Here is a 20123-nt window from a genome sequence, read left to right as displayed (position 1 = left end):
TAAGTGCATTTACAAGTACAGAAATTGTATTTCTTAATATACTTTATATAAATTTGACATATTTTACATATGTATGTACATATGTATATAAACGTCTTTATGTACATTTATACATATTTATAAATCTTATGATTACATGTAGATCCATCTAAACTACTTATATGGCCCCGCTATTCCACAAGTGTTGCTACATAGTTGTATTACTTTATGTTATATTTTATGTGTTACGAAATAATAATTATTTTAGTATTTTTGTTGTTGCTTTTGCATTGTTTTTGGCAAATTTTCATATTGCAACACAAAAAATGGTTGCTTGCTTTTAAACGTGGAAACAAAACATAATTCACAATTTAATTTAAGTTTTTTTTGATATTTTTTTTTTTACTTTTTGACATCGATTTTTTCAATAATTCAATAATTTTGTTTTATAAATACTATTTAGTTCAAAATAAATTTAAATAAGAAAAAAAATTTAGACCTCTTTTTTAAAATCATTATTAAAACTTTGTAGTTCGTTTAAGTATTAATAAATTCATTAACAACTAATTTGAAATTAAAAAAATCTTTTAAAACAATTTTTGTTAATTTTTTTTCTCCAATCAAAAATTGAATAAAATATTTAGTATTTCTGAATCAAAAAAATAAAATCAAAATTCACTTCCAGTAAATGCTTGTCAAAAAAATGTGAGATTAGTGTGTATCTCGCTTATTAAAAGTGTTGCTATTTTTTACATAAAGTTATACAGTTGAACTTCCATAACTCGAACTTTTCAATTGGCAATAGAAGTAAAACTTCATACAAATTACCTTCCGTAACTCGGAAGTCGTCTCACTTACTCGAAGTTATGTTTTTTTTTTAATAAACTGATACGAGTTAGGGAAGTTCAACTGTACTTTTTTCAATATTTATAAACAATTGCATTACTTATATTAGCAATAGTGTGCGCTCAATATACATTTAAAGTGCTAAGCGTTAAATATAAAAATTTAAGTGCCATCTGTGCTGAGCATTTAAAACAAAAAATACAACAACAACGAAATGCACTAAAAAAGTATTTTCCATAACATATACACTTAAAGAATTTCTTATTTTTTTCATTACTACTTTAACAGAATTGTGCAATGTGCATTTTCATAATTTTTGTTTGTAAATTAACTAATATCTAATAATCTTTCATATATGACAGTGCTGCCATTGAAAGTATATTATTTAAATTTTGTTAGAAATAAATGACTATATAACTACTCATTTTTCATTTTGTTGACATTTGCCAATTGCAAATGCGCTGTACATAAGATATATATAATATACATAAATATGTATGTATATGAGTGTGTGTGTAAGCATATAATAAAATAATATGTTTAAATTAGAGAACGGCTTGCTGCAAATACTTTTTTGCTTTTAGTTGCATGTGGTTTAAGTGTTGAATTAACGAACATTAACTAAAGTAAAACAATTATTGTAATTAAATTCATTAAGAAAAAAACGTAAAATTAAAAAATAACAACTAAAATGAAAGAAAATAAAAGAAAATTAAATAAAAATTTTTACGCTAATAATAAAGTATAACAATAATAATTATAACAATACAAATTAATAGTAAATGGTTAATAATTTTAAAAATTATTATTTCTAATAATGTGTATTAATAATAAAATTAAATTAATAATTAAAAATTAATATTATTTAAACATAAGCACGTGTTTTTATATGATTTTAAATTAATTTAAATTTTAAAAACTCACTTTTTGCGCGTCTTGCATTGTGCAATAACATATAATTTTATTATTTTTTTCATATATATATATATAATATTTGCCGTTATTATTTATACTCCAATACAATTTTGAAAATCACAGTTTCTTTTATAACTAATTGGAAACACACACAAACTGCTAGCAGTTTACGCTTGTGCTTCATTTTTGACTTTAGGAAACAGCCAATATTTAGTGTATTTAATTAGAATTAATTTTTTTATATTTAAATTTCAGTAACAGTTACATAGCTGCACACACATTTGCACCAATAATAGAGATTATTAAAAAAATTAAAAAAATAATAATTTAAAAAGAAAAAAATAACAAATTAAGTAATAAAAAAAATTAAATTAAAAAAATAAAATTAATATAAGAAAAAATATATTAAAAAAAAAAAAATAAAATAGAAAAAAAATTAATTGAAGAAGTAAAAACTAAATTTTAAATTAAAAAGAAAAAATTAATAAAAAAATTTTAATCAAAAAAATTAATCCCAAAATAAAATAAAATTAATTGAAAAAGCAAAAATAAATTTAAAATTAAAAAGAAAAAATTAATTAAAAAAAATTAATTAAAAAAAAATTAATCTTAAAAAAAAATTTAAAATTAAAAGAAATAATTTAAAAATTAAAAAAAAAATTAATTAAAAAAAAAAAAATTAATTAAAAAAAAAATAAATTAATTTAAAAATAAAAAAAAAATAAATTCGAATATCAAAAAACCAAAACATTTTTGAAATATTTCTTTTTTTCCAGTGGTTTTCTGTGTATTAAGCCTAAAAGTGCTAAATTTAATAATTATTATTTTTGTTCAAAACAAAAAAATCTACATTTTATGCGCGCAGATAACGTAATATTGCCTAAAATTATTAAAAAAAATGATTTTTTGTTTATTTAAAAAATATTCTTTGCTGAAATTCAAGTTTTTTTCAATTACTGTTTCTAATTATGCAACACACTTAAATATATACATAAATATTAATTAAGAAAACAAATATTATTTAATAAAATTAATTAAATTGTAATATAAAGACATTATATTCATATTTTCATTAACAACAAACAATTATTTTTATATTGAAACAATAAAAAAAAATGCACTTGTGTGTGTGTGTGTGTAATTATTGGTGTTTCCGAAACCCATTAGTATTGTGTAGTGCGTATTTTACATTATATAAAGCTAATATAATAACTAGAAAATATTCAAAATTAATATTTTTATGTAAATTGTGTGTCACAAATTATTAAAACAAAAACAACAAAACATATTTTGCAGTAATTAACATGAAAGAACTCAAAGCGCTTTGGAAGACAGCGACTTTGTTAAGTTAGATGCAACAAATTTTAATTAAAACGCACTTAAAATTAAGCAATTATGAAATAATATGTTTTTCTGTTTGTAGTATAATAACACTTATTTGGTTTTCTTAAAAAAAAAAAAACAACAAAAAAAAACATTTAGCAAATTCAGAAACTGATAAAAACAACAATAGCAGCTGGTACAATAACAGAATTGTTTGAAGTACAACAAGAAATAATTCATTTTCCTTAACAAACGCTACAAACATAAACATGCTGCTGCCACAGCGACTGTGCAGCTTCACGCATACATATGTACATACATCGCCAAGCAAGTATTAATTCCGACTAATAACCTGACCTGTTTTGGCGTTTACTAATATGGTTTTGTGGCTTGGCTGCTGTGCGCCACAGCCAGTGGCAACAGCAACAGCAGCGCTTTGTTCATCACTTATATTGTTGTTGTTGTTGTTGTTATTATTGTTCGCATTGCCATTTAAATGTGTGGCATTGCTGCTGTTATTACGCGATATGCGACGACGCAGGCGATCACTAATATTTTCACAATTAGCATTTGAATTGTTATTGTTGTTGCTGCCGTTAATGGTAGAGTTGGCACCTTCGCGCTTTATGCTCAAGCAACCATCATTTTTGTAGAGTATAATTTTGTTGCAAGGTTTTTTCATGTTGTCCGTTGCTGCTGCTGTTGTTGTTGTTGCAGCAGTTGGCGTTTTCTCTGCAGATCTGTCATCGCTGTCGACTTTTATTTTCAAACCACCGCTGCTGCTACCTTTCACCGCCGTCAGTTGTTGCTCCTTTAGCACATTTTCATTGATGACATGCTCCTCATTGTTGTTGTTGTGCTCTTGTTTGATATTTAAGAGCACTTCATTTTGCATGGACTCCTGTGGTTCGCTCGGGTCTTCTGCTTGCTGTTCGCGCTCCTCCATCAACTCCTCTGATGTTGCCGCTGTTGCCTCATCATCTGCGCCGCCACCACCCTGCTCCTGCTCCACACTCAATTCCAAATTGTCGTATGAGGTGAAGAAGGCTACCGATTTCAGTTTCTCCACCGCATTGAAGTGCACACGTGTGTGCTCTTCGATGTGCTCCTGCTTGGCATCCGTATAATCGCAATGTTCGCAGGTGTAAGCCTCCTTCTGCTGGCTAATGCATATGTGATGCTGTAAGTGCGCTTTGTAGAATGTGGTATGCTTCGTCTCGTAGGGACAGTAGAGACATTTCTCCATTGCCGCCGGCGAGGCGATGCTCGAGGTGAAATCACTGCCGCCATCCACTGCTAAATCGCTGGTGGCCACTGAAGCGCTCGTCGATGGCATATTCGATGAATCATCCGCATCGGCGTTGGGCAGCTCTTTGGGCATAGGTGTCGGTGGAGGCGAGTGGCCCATTGCAGCGCTACTACCTGCACCACCAGCGCTGCTACCACCCATACCGGACTCCAACTGTTTTTTCAACAGCGAATTAGCGGTATCGAAGTGTGCTGTAGCTGCCATTGTTGCGGACGCTATTCCGGGCGTCACAGAAGAGGATGATATGCTGGCGTGTTGTTGTTGCTGATGCTGCTCTTTGCACTGCTCATTGAGGTCATTGTCGACGATCCAAATGGTTTCGGGCGCCTGTTGCAGGCTCTTGGCCAAGGTGATTTGCATAAGTTTGGGCGGCGCATATTCGGCATCCTCGTGTACGTGCTTATACAGTTCGGCACATTTGTCCTGATAGCTTTGTGTGTGCACATAACGGTGCTTCTGTATGTAGACTTCGTGTGCGCCGGCATAATCGCAGAATTCACATTTGAAGGCGGGTGCTGTAGTTGGCTTGCTGTTGGCCATGCGACTCAGCGCATCGCTGCCACTGTGGTATTTCAGGTGATCCTCCAATTCCGATTTGGCACTCGAGGTTTCAGCGTATTTTTCTATGTAACGCGCGGGACATTTGGGGCAGTAAAGTATGCACTTTATTCGATTCTCAACGGAAGTTGGCGCATGTAGGTGGGCGTGTTGTAGTTGTTGTTGCGTGTGTTGGGCAGCTGCTTGCTGTGATTGGCGTTGCTGTTGTTGTTGGTGTTCCTGATGAAACACAGAAAATTTCTGCTTTAAAGCTGTCAGATCTATAGCTAGTGGCGAGTTTAATGATGAAGGATCCTGAAAAGAGAAGAGAACATGTGAATAAGCAGAATTCTTAAGAATGATATTATTTAAGAGCGGAACAATTGGTGGCAGTGGCTACAAATCAATATTTAATTCCGCTTACCTGTTGCGCCTGCGCAACGGCAGCTAATTGCAGCGCCATGCTGAAGTCCATGGAATTGATGGCGGCGTTTATGCTGCTGCTCATTTGGTTGGACGCACCCAAATTGTGTTGCTGATGCACGGTACGCATGTGACTGCTCAAATGCTGCTTCTTCGCGCACACGAAGGTGCACAATTTGCACTCGTACTGCGTCGGCTTATGCAACGAGATGTGATAATTCATTTGCGATTTGCTCTCCGAGATGTACGGGCACATTGGGCACTTTTGCTGCTTGCATTTCGAATTCAATTGTTGTTGTTGTGGCTGCGGCTGTTGTACTGACGACTGCGACTGGCCGGCAGCTGCGCTGCCGACACCTTGCGGTAAGCGCGTTATTTCAATTTGATCATTTTGCTGCAATTGTTGATGCAACAACAAATCCTCGCTGCTAAGTCCAAGCGCAGCTGCTGCGGCGACGGCGGCTGCCGCCGAACTATTGCCAGCTGAATTTGCCGCTGCTGCTGCAGCCTTATAGGTGGCTGCGATATAAGCGGCGGCAGCTTGTTGCAGCTCTTGCGGTGTAGTCGCCGCATTGGCGGCTGCAGTGCCGGCGAGTGGTGAATGCAACAGATGTTGCTCGTTTTTGTTGTTGCTCATAAGTACACTGTTGCTTGGCGGACCCGACATGTTGTGCAGATGTGTGGATTGCTGTTGGTGTTGTTGTTGTTGCTGCTGCATATGCTGTTGCTGTTGTTGTTGTAAAGCTTTAAGTGTTTGCCCATAATTAGACTCATTGGTGGCGCCACTGCCGAGCGGTCGATAGACGGGCGGCGCATTGCGTTCATTGCTATTGACGGTGCGATCAAGGGTTTCGATGCGTATGTCGCCAGCGTGTTTCAAGCGACAATGCCGCTGCATGTGCGAAATCGGAAGAAAATAGAGAACAAAATGGTGGGTGAGACAAATTTGTTTGAAATGGTTTATGCGGAACAGTGAAAAAATAATATATCTACTAAAATATATTATCGATAAATACTATAAGAAAATCATATATAACATAATAGGTATGTATGTATGATATTAAAAATAAGTTAAAAAATAAAAAATAGTACAAAGCAAATGTTTGGCCTGTATACTTAGTACTACATATAGTAAATATATATGCTAAACATTTCGAAGACATTTGCTAATTTCAAATATTTTTACACACAAATATAAACCATTGGAAGAAATAGATTTCTAATAAATATGAAAAATATTTTTTTTTAAGCATATGCGTTTTGGGACAAACATACTTCCTCGGCGCAAAACACTTAAGCACCTTATTGGACTAGCACTTTCGGTAATGAATGAAATGTGAAATGTGTGTTTAATTTCAATGCGTACCAGACACCTGCGCTAACGGATACCATTCATTTACTGTACATATGAATTTTTTAATTTTTTATGAATATTGTGTTAAAATGATATTTTAAGATAAGTTAAATATATATATAAACCCAAAATGTATCTTTGTTCATCATTTAATATTAACATTTTTAAGATTCATGACCAAGTTATTCGTTTTAAAGATCTATTTAATGCATTTTTTATACCAGAGACCAAATGTATTTAGAATTTAATGAAAATATGATACTAACACCAAAACCGTTATATAGTAACTGAGTTATTTGTATGCATTTATTATTGTACACAAAAGACAAAAATTATATAAAACCAGCGTATATTTACCAGTTGGACGATAACAATTTTCTATACAAACACAAGAGTTGCCATGATTGGGTGGTTGGTGTTATTGTTATATATATTTGTACTATAGCGACGTGCAACAAGCGGACGAAATATTAAACGGAAATTCTGACGCTAAAAATTAACTTGATAAAAAAAAACTGGGAGTAGATGCAATGAAACCTATAATATAACCTAGTGACTAACATTTTATCTTTCTCATAATATTTAAGGATTTTTGAAACCTACTTTATTTAAATTTCATGTTCTAAACTATTTTTTTTTCTCGTTTATAGAAATAATTAGTTCGTTTTGTTGGTCTTATCAATTTTAAAAATATTGAAAAACTGTTTAAAATTTATTTCTCTCGCTTGTGAGAGCTTTTGTTGAGTTCAAATTAAAATCTTCAGTGGAAATTAAACTTAAGTATATTTATAGATTTCCTTTTGATTTTATAATAATTTATGTCTCTGCCACGATGTAAAGGAGCTAAAAACTCGGAAATCGAAATATATAACAATAAAAAGTGTTTCGAACACCCAAAGAATCGCTTTTAGTGCTGCCTTCAGAGCGGAACTCGTACGTATGTATATTAGCTGCTACGCCCTAACAGCACAACTAACTACTTGTAATTTCTAAACAAAAATATATACTGCGCGACTTTATCAAATGTTGTTGTTGTTGTTAAACAATAGAGTTAAGTATATAGCACTAAAAGAAAGTCAAAATGTATGTAAATGAAAGTGAATGGCAAATATTTGGATTGTTTTGCTTTTGCTTTTGTTTGGATTAGAGGATTAGTACATATACCGAGTAAGTATAAAAATACCTGAATGACATGCTTCCAATTCGATACTTGATGACAATGACCGCAACGATACGGCGACGGTTCACGTCGCTCGCTGTCGTTTACTAATAAATTACTACAATTGTTATTTGGACTTTGATTGAGATTTTGTGTGAGATTATTGAAATTGTTTGCTGTTGTTGCATTTGCCGAAATGCACGACGACGACGATGCCGATGGCGGTGACAATGTGATCGCATTGGAAGCATAAAGAGCTGCTGCCGCTGCTGCTGCCGCCGCCGCCGCCGCTGTTGCCGACTGAGCCGAATTTAATAACAAATTACATGAAGATGATGATGCACCACCACTATGGCCAGCAGTTGTAGGACTGCTAGCTATTGTTGCTATTGCTGATGATGATGTTGTAGTAGTAGGTATGGAAGTATTGCGAATTAAACTAGTAGTAGAAGTAGTAGTAGTAGTAGAATTATTAGAACCAAACATAATACCACCAATACATAGACTATTCTTATTATCACTATGAGTCATTTGACTACCAATGACACCGACACCGTTACCACCACCACCACCAACACTACCACCACTACCAACAACATTATGATTGTTGGACATAGATGAAGAAGCACCGATGAGACCACCCATTTGCATATGATATGGATTGTTAGCGCTTTTAACTCCGTTGAATGCATTACAATTGGAAGGAGTAGTTGAAAGTGTAGTTACTGTTGTGCCACTGGGTGTATTGTGTTGTGCTGCACTACCAGCACCATTTGGTGACGCTAGTAGTAATGATGATGATGATGATGTAGCATTTACATCTGTTGCTGTTGCGGCTGCTGCTGCTGCTGTTGAAACGGCGCTTGTGGGTGAACCAAAGACACCGTCGTTTGAGTGCCGTGAAGGCGTTGTTGCGATGTTGTGTTTCAGAACTGTTAAAGCACCCATAACCAAATTTTTATTGTTATTATTGTTATTAGTATGACCACTACCACCATTGCTGTTGTTGATACTGTTGCCGATTGTAGGCGAATGCACTGGATTGCGTAATGATGAATTTGATGATGATGTTGTGTAAGTGCCACGCGGTGAGGTCAACAAGTGTTGCAACGATGATGCTGATGTGGACGTACTGCCGACCATACCAACACCACCAATCGCATTACTGCCGCCCGAGGAGTTGGGAGAAGCGGTTGTCGACGATGACGTCGCAAAATTTGCTATGCTTATATTATTTGGATTGTTGTTGTTGTGTTGTTTGGGCGACGTTGGCCTTTGGGCACTTGCCTCATTTTGTGTCGCTTTCTGCTCACCGTGCTCTAAAATAGAAGCAGTTGCTTTTGCTGGACTCTTGCCGGCGAGCGATAATGCCAAACAGCCGAGTGGTGAATTTGGTGAGGCACCCTGTATAGCCTGCTGTAGCAGACCGGTTGATATTATGGAATGCTGTTGATCATTATTGTTGTTATTGTTTGGTGTACTCGAATTGGGCTGTTGTTGTTGTTGTTGCTGGGAAAGGCACATTGCGGCGAGAACTTTGTTCATGTAAATATTTTGATTCACAGCCACTTGAAGTGGTGTGTTGGGTTGTTGTTGTTGCGAATTCAGCAATTTTGGTGAAGTAGTTGCTGTTGCTGTTACAATCGGATAATTGGCATCCTGATAATGTATTTTGACGTGGGCGAGTACCGCGTCGCGATTGGTATGACTGAGAAAGCGAGAAGAAATAAAAATAAATGATTTCAAGAGTTAAAATTTATAAAATATATTATAAATAAATTTTAATTAACTCACCGAAAACTGCATTTACGACAACGATAGAATGTTTTCTTCTCATTCCCCTCCTGTCGCACGTCCGTAACGAGATCATCGCTTGGTTTCATTAGTGGCGGTGGCGAGCGTTTCACTGCAGAAATGGTGACTGAAGGTGTTATCATGGTTGTTTGACCTTGATCCGCATCCTTCTGTTGCTGATGCTGTTGTTGTGTCATTGCAACATTCATCATCGTAGCCAGTAAAGGTATATGTATAAAACTATCGTTTAACTGATCACTACCGTTATTACCGCCACCGCCATTGCTTGACTTGGATGGTATTGGTTCGAGGGTTATGTCCTCCTTTATGCCATTCAAGTGCGTTGATGTCAATGCATTGGACACCACACCTTTGTTAAAGTCATTGATGAAGGAAAGTGAAGCGACCTGATTGGGTGTCATCTCGCCAGATTTCATCAATTTCGGATCACCGTCTTCTTCGGTGACTTTCATCAATGTTATATATTTATTGTATTTGGTATAGTTTCGACGACCGGTCTCGTCATTCATCAAGACACGTGCATTCTTGTGGCTCGGATCGCGGATGGTCTTTAGGCGTATGTGCTTCGTTATATCCCAACGCCAATTGGAACGATACGAGCAGAGTGAGCATTCAAACGGTTTCTTATTCAAATGACCAACAATGTGTACGTGAAAACGCGATGCTGTGGAAGCCCAAAAGGAACAATGTGGACATTTGTAAACCTTTTTCAATGATGAATTAGCTGCTTCCTCCTCTGGTGTCATCTTTTTCGTTACCTGCAGATAGTGAAAGTTTCAATTTTCATTTTATACAAATACTCTAACCAATTGCGAAATGTGGTTAAGAGATGTCATGTATTTATATCAATCTAGCATTAAAATAGCATACAAACTCACCTCGCCATAACCTGGCGCTGTTTCAACACCATAATAACTGTTCTCCTCACAAGTAGCACTACTGGCGCCATGCCCGCTGCTGCCCGAAGACTCCATTGTATTGTTTGCTTGCCCGCGTGAATCTGAGCATTGACTGCCTTCACGTTGTCCAGGCTCACCGCCCGGAATTTTATTCCAAATAAATACACGATTCTCCATAGGATGCTGATCTGCAATGGAGTCAGCGCAACCAGCACGTCCACCGTTGCTCTCACCAGAGAGTGAATCAAATGAATCATTGCCACAACGGCTTGCTTCGGTGCATTGTTTAAGATGATTCAAAAGATCTACTGACGATTTGCAACGGTGGCGACAATGCTGACAACGTGTCGATCCGGTAACACTCAAATTCAGTGCCGAATGTGACTGGCGATCGTCGTCATCGTTAAAATCTATTTCCAGACGATCATCTGCATCATCTTGCTCTTCTTCGATGTCATCTTCGGCGATAGCGGCGAAATTGCAAGTCTTGCGATGTATTATCGATTCAGACAAGCATTTTGCCATGTGGCCGCAAGGGCAGATAAGATTTTCATTTGGCCCTGTCAATGCAGAGGACTTTAATTTGTCGAAAAAGCTGCCACCAGGTATGGGCTTCTTTTGTAATAAACTACGTGAAGCGTGACTTGATGTGGACGCGACGGTGGGGGTGGGTGACAATTGGGCTGCATCCGTCTTCTCAAAAATTTCGGAAATGTGTTTGTCATTGAGAAACATGGATGCGATATCCGTAAGAGAGCTACGCGGTGTGGCAAACTCTTTCGAAAGGTTAATAATGCTGAATGAAACAAATGAAAAGAAAATTTTGGTTAATTAATTTATAAGAAACAAGAAAATTTCATATTTTATAACTCACCTTGATCCGGTATTTTTCGGTATCGGAATGAGATTCGGTATAGGTCTCTTCGCCTTTGGCGTCTGTGCTAAACTCACACTTTGATTATGCACGGAAGATGTGTCGGAGGAGCCTCCTTTCGCCGACAAGTCGGTGGGTTCATCATCATCATATTTACTACGCTTGCTGTACGGTTCCACAGTCATTAAAGCTTCTTCGTATTCATCAATATTATTATTATTATAATGATCTTCTATTAAATCTACCGAATCGCTTAGGAAGTCATCGCATAAATCTGTACCGCCGACTTTGTTGCGTCGTCGTGCCAGCGACATGCCCGCTGCATGTCCCACCGGCGGCACATGGTGGTTCATTTCGTGAACGGTCAGGGATTGCTTTATATCAGCGGTGAAATCACAGGCGGCACACTTGAATGGACCAGCACCACCATGATTTTTCATATGACGATCGAGATTCCATTTATATGGTGTGCGAAAATCGCAAGTGACGCACTTAATCATAGGCATGGAGTGATATTTAACATGTTTGCTAAAACGCGCTTTTATATGTGTGACATACGAACACTTTTCACAGCGGAAGAATTTCGTTTTACAATGCTCATCCATTTCGTGGTCCAACAATTGGGCGCGGAATAATGTTGTGAAGTCGCAGAGACTGCATTTCAAGAGCCTATTCTGCGAGGGTTCATCACCAACATATGACAATGAAACGCCACCCGAGTGCAAGGCTGCTGAAGTAGCAGCATCAGTACCTTGTCCCGATGAAACCGAATCGGTGGGAGATGAGGAGAGCTCAATGCTGTGTGTATTGATATTAATCGGTTGCTGATGCGCGGGTGGCAATTGAAAATCATTTTGGCTGTTCATGACGCTATTGCTGCTGCCATTTGTAATAACATTAGCATTGTTGTTGTTATTGTTTATTGAATTTATTGGCGACTGACGGCGTTGTGCCTCCGTAGTTGCAGCTGCGGAAGCTGCTTGCATTTCTTGTTCGTAGGCGTTTCGTGCTTGTTGTCGGACTTCAAGCTCACGCTCACGTTGTGCTTGCAATTCACGTTCATAGACAACGGCCAATTCGCGTTTGACCTAGTGCAATAGAATTGATAAACATTTTATGTCAGTTAGGTTATTATTTAAGTTAACGACTTCGTCAGTGGCAATACTATTGTATTTAGAATGGATGTACTTTAGAAAACTGTATAGATTTTTAACTCACCTGCTCATAAGTCGGCATGCCTTCACTCATTCCCATATTACTACCGCTGTTGATTTCCATAGGAGCACTTCCCAGCCCCACGCTTTGCTCTAGTTTTCGCTTGCGTGCCTCACGACTCATACCGCGCTTGCCACGCGGTTGTCCATGCCCGCCGGTCACACCATCGGTGCAGCCGTGCACCATTTTCATGTGTCGCACCAACTTTTGGAAATGTCGCGATGCATACAAACACAACTTGCACTTATTAATTACGATTTTTTCACCATGCACATCACGCAAATGCGTCAGGTGATAACGCGGATTCTGTGTGAAATATGTGCAGTAACTACAGCTGTAATTTCGCTTGATTTTACATTGTGGCAGACCCTCATCCTTCAGTTCCATCGCCTGTTGTTGGGCCACCGCTGAAGCAGCAGCCACCGCATTTTGTTGCTGTTGTGTGGCATTCTGGAGTTGTTGCTGTTGTAGGTGATATTGTGCCGCTGCAGCACGATAACGTTCGAATTGTTCCAACGTACTATTTGATAAATTAGCGGCACTAATCGACTGTTGCTGTTGTTGCTGCTGCAGTGGTGAAGGACTACTATGTTTGTTGTTTTGATTATTATTTGTGGAAGCGGCACCCTGATCCAAGTACAATTGATTGCCACTGACGACACTACGCACTATAAGCGTGTCGCCGGAGCGTTGCACCATCGAGGGTAGTTCCATAACTTGATTTTCTAGTGCTAGGTTGATCCTTGGGCGGGATATGTGTAGCTTCCGTTGTTGCTTTGCAACTGCAATTAGAAAAAATAGAAAAGAAAAAAATTTTAATATTCCGTGCAAAACAAACGTTCTTATACATAGAATATTTTTTCGCAAAACTGTTAACCTCAATTAAATTCGAAATAATTGGATAATTGCCACGCTTGCTTGCTTGTTTGCTTCGTCTCAAATGAGCGCAATTTAATAATTTTCTTCACTTCTTCACTAGTACGTAATAAAAATTTCTTTGGCCCAAATCTTGGCTCATACGATCGGTTCGAGTTTCTTCGAGGCAAGTAAATTCCACACCAAGGTGAATCCAGCTGAGTAGGCACGCATAAACAACGGCTAATTAGATTCTGATTCTGATTCGATTGCCAGCTGTTGAATGGCGGCAAAGTTGGCCGGCGTAAGTGTTTGTTTATTTGCTTACGAGCGAACAAGTGTTGCGTGTGCGAGGCAGACCGAGTGTGTTTATTATTTATTGTCGCTTATCGAATGACAGTGGGGCGGAGTAGATAAAAATGCATACGCTAATTTTTCGACTCTACTTATAACAAATATTTTTAAATTTGATGTTGTAGTTTAGTTCAGAAGGGAAATATTATATTTATTCATTGCAAATAAAATTGTTTCAAAAGATTAAAATATATTTTTTTGACAATTGATATTTTAATTGGAAAATTATGTCAAAAGAAAATTTAAATAATTGCAGTGACAATGAGGAACTAAATATTTTTGAGTATCAAATTAATAAAACAAAGTACTGCTAAGGGACCTAGAACCATCAGAGCCAGTTGATTCAGAAGAGGTATTAAAAAGTATTCTTGTTTCTTTAATAGCTGGTAGAATCGTATATAAGATTCCTTAAGCTTTTAAATGGATGACCCTTGACCTCAGTAAATAATTATAATAATAAGATGCGACACATTTACATACAATAAGGATACCACTAGTCAAGCAGAGGACAAAGGACGAATTCAAGTCTTGCATGTTAAAGCAAAAAGGGACAAAAATCAAATAAAATCAGCATGGAAATGAAAATGACAACAAAAGCACGCCGAAATAATGAAACTTGAGTGAAATTAGTATAGTATAAAGCAACTGACTAACTAGCCGAAGACACGTCCTCAATGAGGACTCCTCATGCAGATGAGCAAAATAACGGCGAGGTCGAGCAAGTATACTTATAAGCACACACACACAAGAATGGCAGCGAAATGATGCATTTGGGATGACGCGAAAGGATATTAAAGCGGACCAGCGAGCAGGCAAAAGCATTAAGAGAACAACAGCAGTGACAAAAGGAAAGTAAATGATATTAAACCGTTATTTTTTGTGTTGCTGCAAATTGGGGCAAGTGAAAGAGTAACCGTATCTACATACATACACACATATATGTACGTTGAACAATTTAAAAACCCAGTACAAAGACACACATGCATACCTAGTATTTGCAAATGTGTTGGCAATAAGGGCGAATGGCCTACTAAAATGCACTGCAGGGACACGCTTGCTGCCAATTACGTCGCTACATGCACAACTATATAGACAAAGGCAAGCAATAATGCTATCATTGGTGTTGAGAAAGGCATGCGGTCTTGAAGGAAGGCAGGAAATGTGACGCTTGCCTGCTTTCTGGGTCAATGTTGAGTTGACAACGACACCATTGGACGCCAGCAACAACACACATAATATGTAGTTATTGACAAAAATGCAGAGAGTCAAGTTAATTTGTTTTATCAACGACAATAAGTTGGAGAAACAACAACAACTATAATAAATACAGACAAATGTGTTATAAGTGAAAAGATGAAATTGATGATATGTAAATTTTAGTGGAGGTTTGAAGCCCATTAGATAGATAGCGGAAAGAAAAAATATATGGAATGTTCTTTGGGAAAAGTCTTTCGAAAATCGAAAAGAATTTCGATTTCGATTAGGAAAAATGTATTTTTATGAGTTTTTCGAAAGGTTTATAAATTCCTTATGCCTTTTTGTTGTTATTGCGTCAAAGAAATTAAATTTTCGTGTGATTTATTAATCTTAAAATCAGCCAAACAATTAAGTAAGGATGGCTCTAGACTACAGTCTAACTGGTATGTAATAAGGCTTAACCTTAAGGGGCTATACCAGTGTTACATTTTCAAAACATCGATTTTTTGTTTTGCTTATTCGATAGTTCATCCTTTAAAAAGTATCCTGTGAAAGCGATAAGGTCGTATCTTGAATAGCTTTTGAATGGTGGCGTTCTAAAGTGCGACCGTTCGCTGGTATAAGCAGCTATAGTCGAAAATTAAAACGCGTTTTTCTCGAAATGACATTTCTCAAAATTGCTGACATCATAACTCAACGATACATTGGCCGATCGACTTCAAATTTAAACTAAATATTCTTGAATATGTTTACTATATAATGACCTATGATCTTTTTAATTGGTTGAAAATTGTCAATTTGGCACTTAAAAAAAGACTATTTTTTTTTATCTAAAAAACGATTTTTTTTTTTCAGAACTACGCCATTTTGTCAATTTCTGATATTTTTCAAAAATCGTAGGTCACTGTATAGGAAATATATTTAACTTTAATATTAATTTGATGATTAATATTAATTTTGAATTTTTGAATTTTATTGTTTCATCAACTCATTCGACCGGAATCATGTCAGCAGTTGGGGAGCTTTTTTTTTGCACCTCTAAAGATAGCATATAACTCCGTTATTTTTAAATATTTTTGTAAAAAAAAATATTGATATGTAGCTGAAAATATATCTTATTATGTACAAAAAACTTCGAAACAATCGATCGAGTACTTTCTTTAAACAAATCACAAAAATCCCCTAATTTTTCATAGGTTACACTGGTATAGCCCCTTTAACGTAATGAGATATTGCTAAGAAAGTAAAGATTGACGAAAACTATAAAAAATGTCCTAATTAGTTTTTATATAAAAATAGTTTCGATAATTATAAATTTCTATATTTTTCTTATTTACGTATTTAATGATTAGATAACTGAAATTCTATAAAGCATCTTAAGATAATATAAAGAAATCAACAAGATGGTTGCATGGTCTTCTACTACTAAAACAACAAAACCATAGTACCGCAGCTGCCTACAAAGCTATCCAAAGAAATCCTACATTCTGTGTAATTAAGAGATCGGATTAAATACAAAATACAAATGTGTGCATGTATGAGTGAAATATTCAACACAATGCCATTAAAACCACAAAGCCTCCGAGTAAATACATACATATATTTGTATGGAATTTATAAATGTATGTAAATTGCTTTCCATTTCACATTTCTGTTGAGCAGTCCTTTGGGTGGCATTTTGGCGAAATAACGTCTACGAATGCTATTATTAATTGTCGGTTTCTTAAAACAGGCACATTCATAATTTAACAATACAGCCTACATACATACATAACTACATTTGTAAATATGTATATTTAAGTCTAAACGAAAGAATGTGTGTATAATCGCTTTACTAAATGCTCAGTAGTACAATATATGATTATGAATGAAATGAATGCATAGAAGTGTTTAAAGGTAAAGATATGAGCATTAACTCAGGTTTAATATGTGGGTTTTTAAAATGGAAGCCTTAAAGGAAAGACTAATTAAATATAAGCAAAAGCTTTTATTATATTTAGTTAATTACTCCGAAGATTTTATTTAGATGACTTTTTTATTAGGTCTACAACTTTACTTCCTCCGTTTTTTTATACTCTCGCAACATAAGTTGCTACGTATCTGAAAGCATTCCCTGAGACTCAGCCGCACTTTTCTTGGAATTAAAAAAGAAAAGCAAAATTTCACGCAAATGTCGAGAATTCGCCTCAAAAAGTGACATTTTCAGTTGAGAATAAGTTTGGGATGCAAACAGATCTCTACAAAATTTTGTTGGGTTAAAGTTGACACAAATGTCCAAGATCGATATAAAACGTTTTAATCGATTTAATCGACCAGCGCTTGACCCTAGAGACATCTATTGGAAAACGGCGGAAGCAAAGTTGTAGACCTATAATTTATTTTATCGATATTTTGTATACATTTAAAATCGAATTCTTCGAATGTAAAAAAATATTTCTCCCTTCAATTCTTTCAATAAAAAGAATTTTATATTTTTTATCAAAAATATAATATTTTTAATTTTTGTTTTAACTTTCATATAATATTCTATAATCTTTTCTTAAAAATTAAAATATATATTTTTTTTTGCTTTTCTACCTGTTGAAATACTTATTCCTGCTCAACATTCCTTTGCAATCGCATTAAACACACGTGAAAAATGCTAACAACAACAATTGCTCTGAACGCGCCACCACAATAATGAAGCATAAAAATTGTTTGCATAGCAGCCGCAGCCGATTAAGAACTGCAAATGCAATAACCGAAGTACATAAATGCCAGTTGGTGGGCGGTGGCGTATACGTAACATGCAGTTATTCGCATGAAAAATATTATGGCATATTGCGATAATACACGTGCGAATTTACTACCTACGCACTGTGACATGCTGGCTCTTGAGCTTAATTTAATAATGCAGCAATACCACGGAATTCTTTTGAGCCAATAATATTGTTGTTGTTTTTCCAATATTGATTGAAAATATTTTTAATTTCTTGTATTCGTTGGAGGTTTTCAAGTAATGAAATTTTTGTTATATCGTTTTATTTACAGCTTTTATTTGAGTGATTATTATTCTTATTAAAAAAGATAAAAAATAAAAAACATTGCCTACAATTAGGAGCTTTACTTTTAATTTATCAAATTTAAAAAACGTTGCCTACATATAGGAGCTTTACTTTTAATTTATCAAAGTCGCACACCATAAATATTATGTATGCTTAAAGCTATATAATAACTAAAAATAATAATTGTAGCATTATATTTTTATAATTAAAGTCTCGAAATTACTGGAAGTGACATCTAAAATCAAGTATTTGGTCTACATATCAAAGTATTATATCTAGGAATGAATATATATATATTTCTTTAATTTAAATTTTTTTTCTTTTTCCAATTTGATAGCTAAACTCTGATTTTTTTCACGCTTAATATGCCTCCATTCATGCACACACAGCAATTGCTAAGTGCCAGCGCTGTTGAATGGTTTAAATGTGTCAAGGCGAATTGGCAAAAAGCAGGGAGTTGATGAGCATGCTTCAACTTATTTAGCAGCTAGTTAAATCAAGGTGTCCGCTATTCAACTGGCTGATGCTGGCTGGCATACGAAAAGTGTTGGATATAAAAACGGACGCGTTAATGACATTTAATGAAATGCAATGAAATTGTCATGATGAATAAACATTCACAATTTATTTGTAAAGAGAAAATAAATAAACATTAAATAAAATGTGTAAAGTGGCTACAGGGGGTGTCAGAGGCATAAAAGGTTTATGCAACGGAAAAGTGGAATGAATCTGTAGCAAGTGTAAGATCAGAGAGAAGGAGGATGGAGAGTAGTGTAATTACAGTTTATAAATCTTTTTTTAACAACAAAGTTGCTAGAGAGTATTATAGTTTTGTTCACATAACGGTTGTTTGTAACACCCAAAACTAAACGAGTTAGATATAGGGTTATATATACCAAAGTGATCAGGGTGAAGAGTGAAGTTCAAATCCGAATGTCTGTCTGTCCGTCCGTCCGTCTGTGCAAGCTGTAACTTGAGTAAAAATGATGAGCAAAATCGAACCACTGACACGTCCACACAATGGCGAAAACCGAAAACACATAAAGTGCCATAACTAAGCCATAACTAAGCCATAACTAAAGCTAAAGGGGTATATTTGGATGTAATTTTTTTGCGGAGGTGGGCGTGGCCCCGCTCCAAAATCGGTAATTTGTTCATATCTCGGAAACCAATAGAGCTATATAAACCAAACTTTCTGCAGTCGTTTTTTTAGCCACTTCTTAAAACAGTCCAAAAATGAAAGAAATCGGATAATAACCACGCCTACCTCCCATACAAAGGTTAGGTTGAAAATTACTAAAAGTGGGTTAACTCACTAACGAAAAACGTCAGAAACACTAAATTTCACATAAGAAATGGCAGATGAAAGCTGCACTCAGATTTTTTTACAGATGGGCGTGGCGTCGCCCACTTATGGGTCAAAAACCATATCTCAGGAACTACTCGACCGATTTCAATGAAACTTGGTTTGTAGTAGTTTCCTTACATCCCAATTATATGTTGTGAAAATAGGCCAAATCGCTTCACAACCACGCCTATTTCCTATATACCAGAATTTTGAAGACGATCTGAATCGTTTACTTTACAATATATAAAGTAAGTACTAGTGAAGATATCGGTGCAGAGCTTTGCACAAATACTATGTTTATAGTGTGGCAGCCCCATTCTAAAAATCGCCGAAATCGGACCATAGGTTTTTAAGGTCCTATATATCGAACACGAGGACCTCGGTGCTTCTAACTTAATATTATGGTTTCCAACTTTCAATGGACTTTATACAATATATGTGACGAATATGTGGGTCAAATTGTGTATTATATAATAGCCCTTCCTTACTTGTTTCAACTAATTTTTCATTTTATATTTACACATCATACGCATATATTTTTTTTAAATCAGCTCCAGTTTCTAATGATTTAACATATTAATCTGCCGGTTTAAATTTCAATATTGATTTTAGGATGTAGTTAAGTATTTAGACACATGTAATTACCGCTGGCCATAACCGCTAGCAGCATATTGTTG

General features: G+C 35.6%; 1 protein-coding gene across 17 annotated transcripts in view; it reads right to left on the bottom strand.

The window, feature by feature from the left end:
• Positions 1-3167: 3167 nt before the first annotated feature.
• The window catches only part of LOC105210802 (serine-rich adhesin for platelets), a 115397-nt gene continuing 98441 nt past the window's right edge, over positions 3168-20123 (bottom strand). For 12 of the 17 annotated variants that reach the window (XM_054226300.1, XM_054226294.1, XM_054226295.1 and 9 more), the window contains 7 exons: positions 12652-13430; positions 11434-12521; positions 10539-11355; positions 9640-10418; positions 7870-9553; positions 5334-6224; positions 3168-5224 (listed from right to left, as the gene is read on the bottom strand). In XM_054226300.1, coding sequence (XP_054082275.1) covers positions 3398-5224; positions 5334-6224; positions 7870-9553; positions 9640-10418; positions 10539-11355; positions 11434-12521; positions 12652-13362 — 7797 coding nt within the window. In that variant the 5' untranslated portion in view covers positions 13363-13430 and the 3' untranslated portion in view covers positions 3168-3397. Of the gene's footprint in view, positions 5225-5333; positions 6225-7869; positions 9554-9639; positions 10419-10538; positions 11356-11433; positions 12522-12651; positions 13431-13525; positions 17528-20123 lie in introns of those variants that run through there. The other 5 variants (XM_054226301.1, XM_029039354.2, XM_029039355.2 and 2 more) reach the window with 5 other exon arrangements.

Source organism: Zeugodacus cucurbitae, chromosome 3, assembly GCF_028554725.1.
Source record: "Zeugodacus cucurbitae isolate PBARC_wt_2022May chromosome 3, idZeuCucr1.2, whole genome shotgun sequence".
In the NCBI taxonomy this organism is placed as follows: domain Eukaryota; kingdom Metazoa; phylum Arthropoda; class Insecta; order Diptera; family Tephritidae; genus Zeugodacus; species Zeugodacus cucurbitae.
This window is presented reverse-complemented; position numbering and strand designations above follow the sequence as displayed.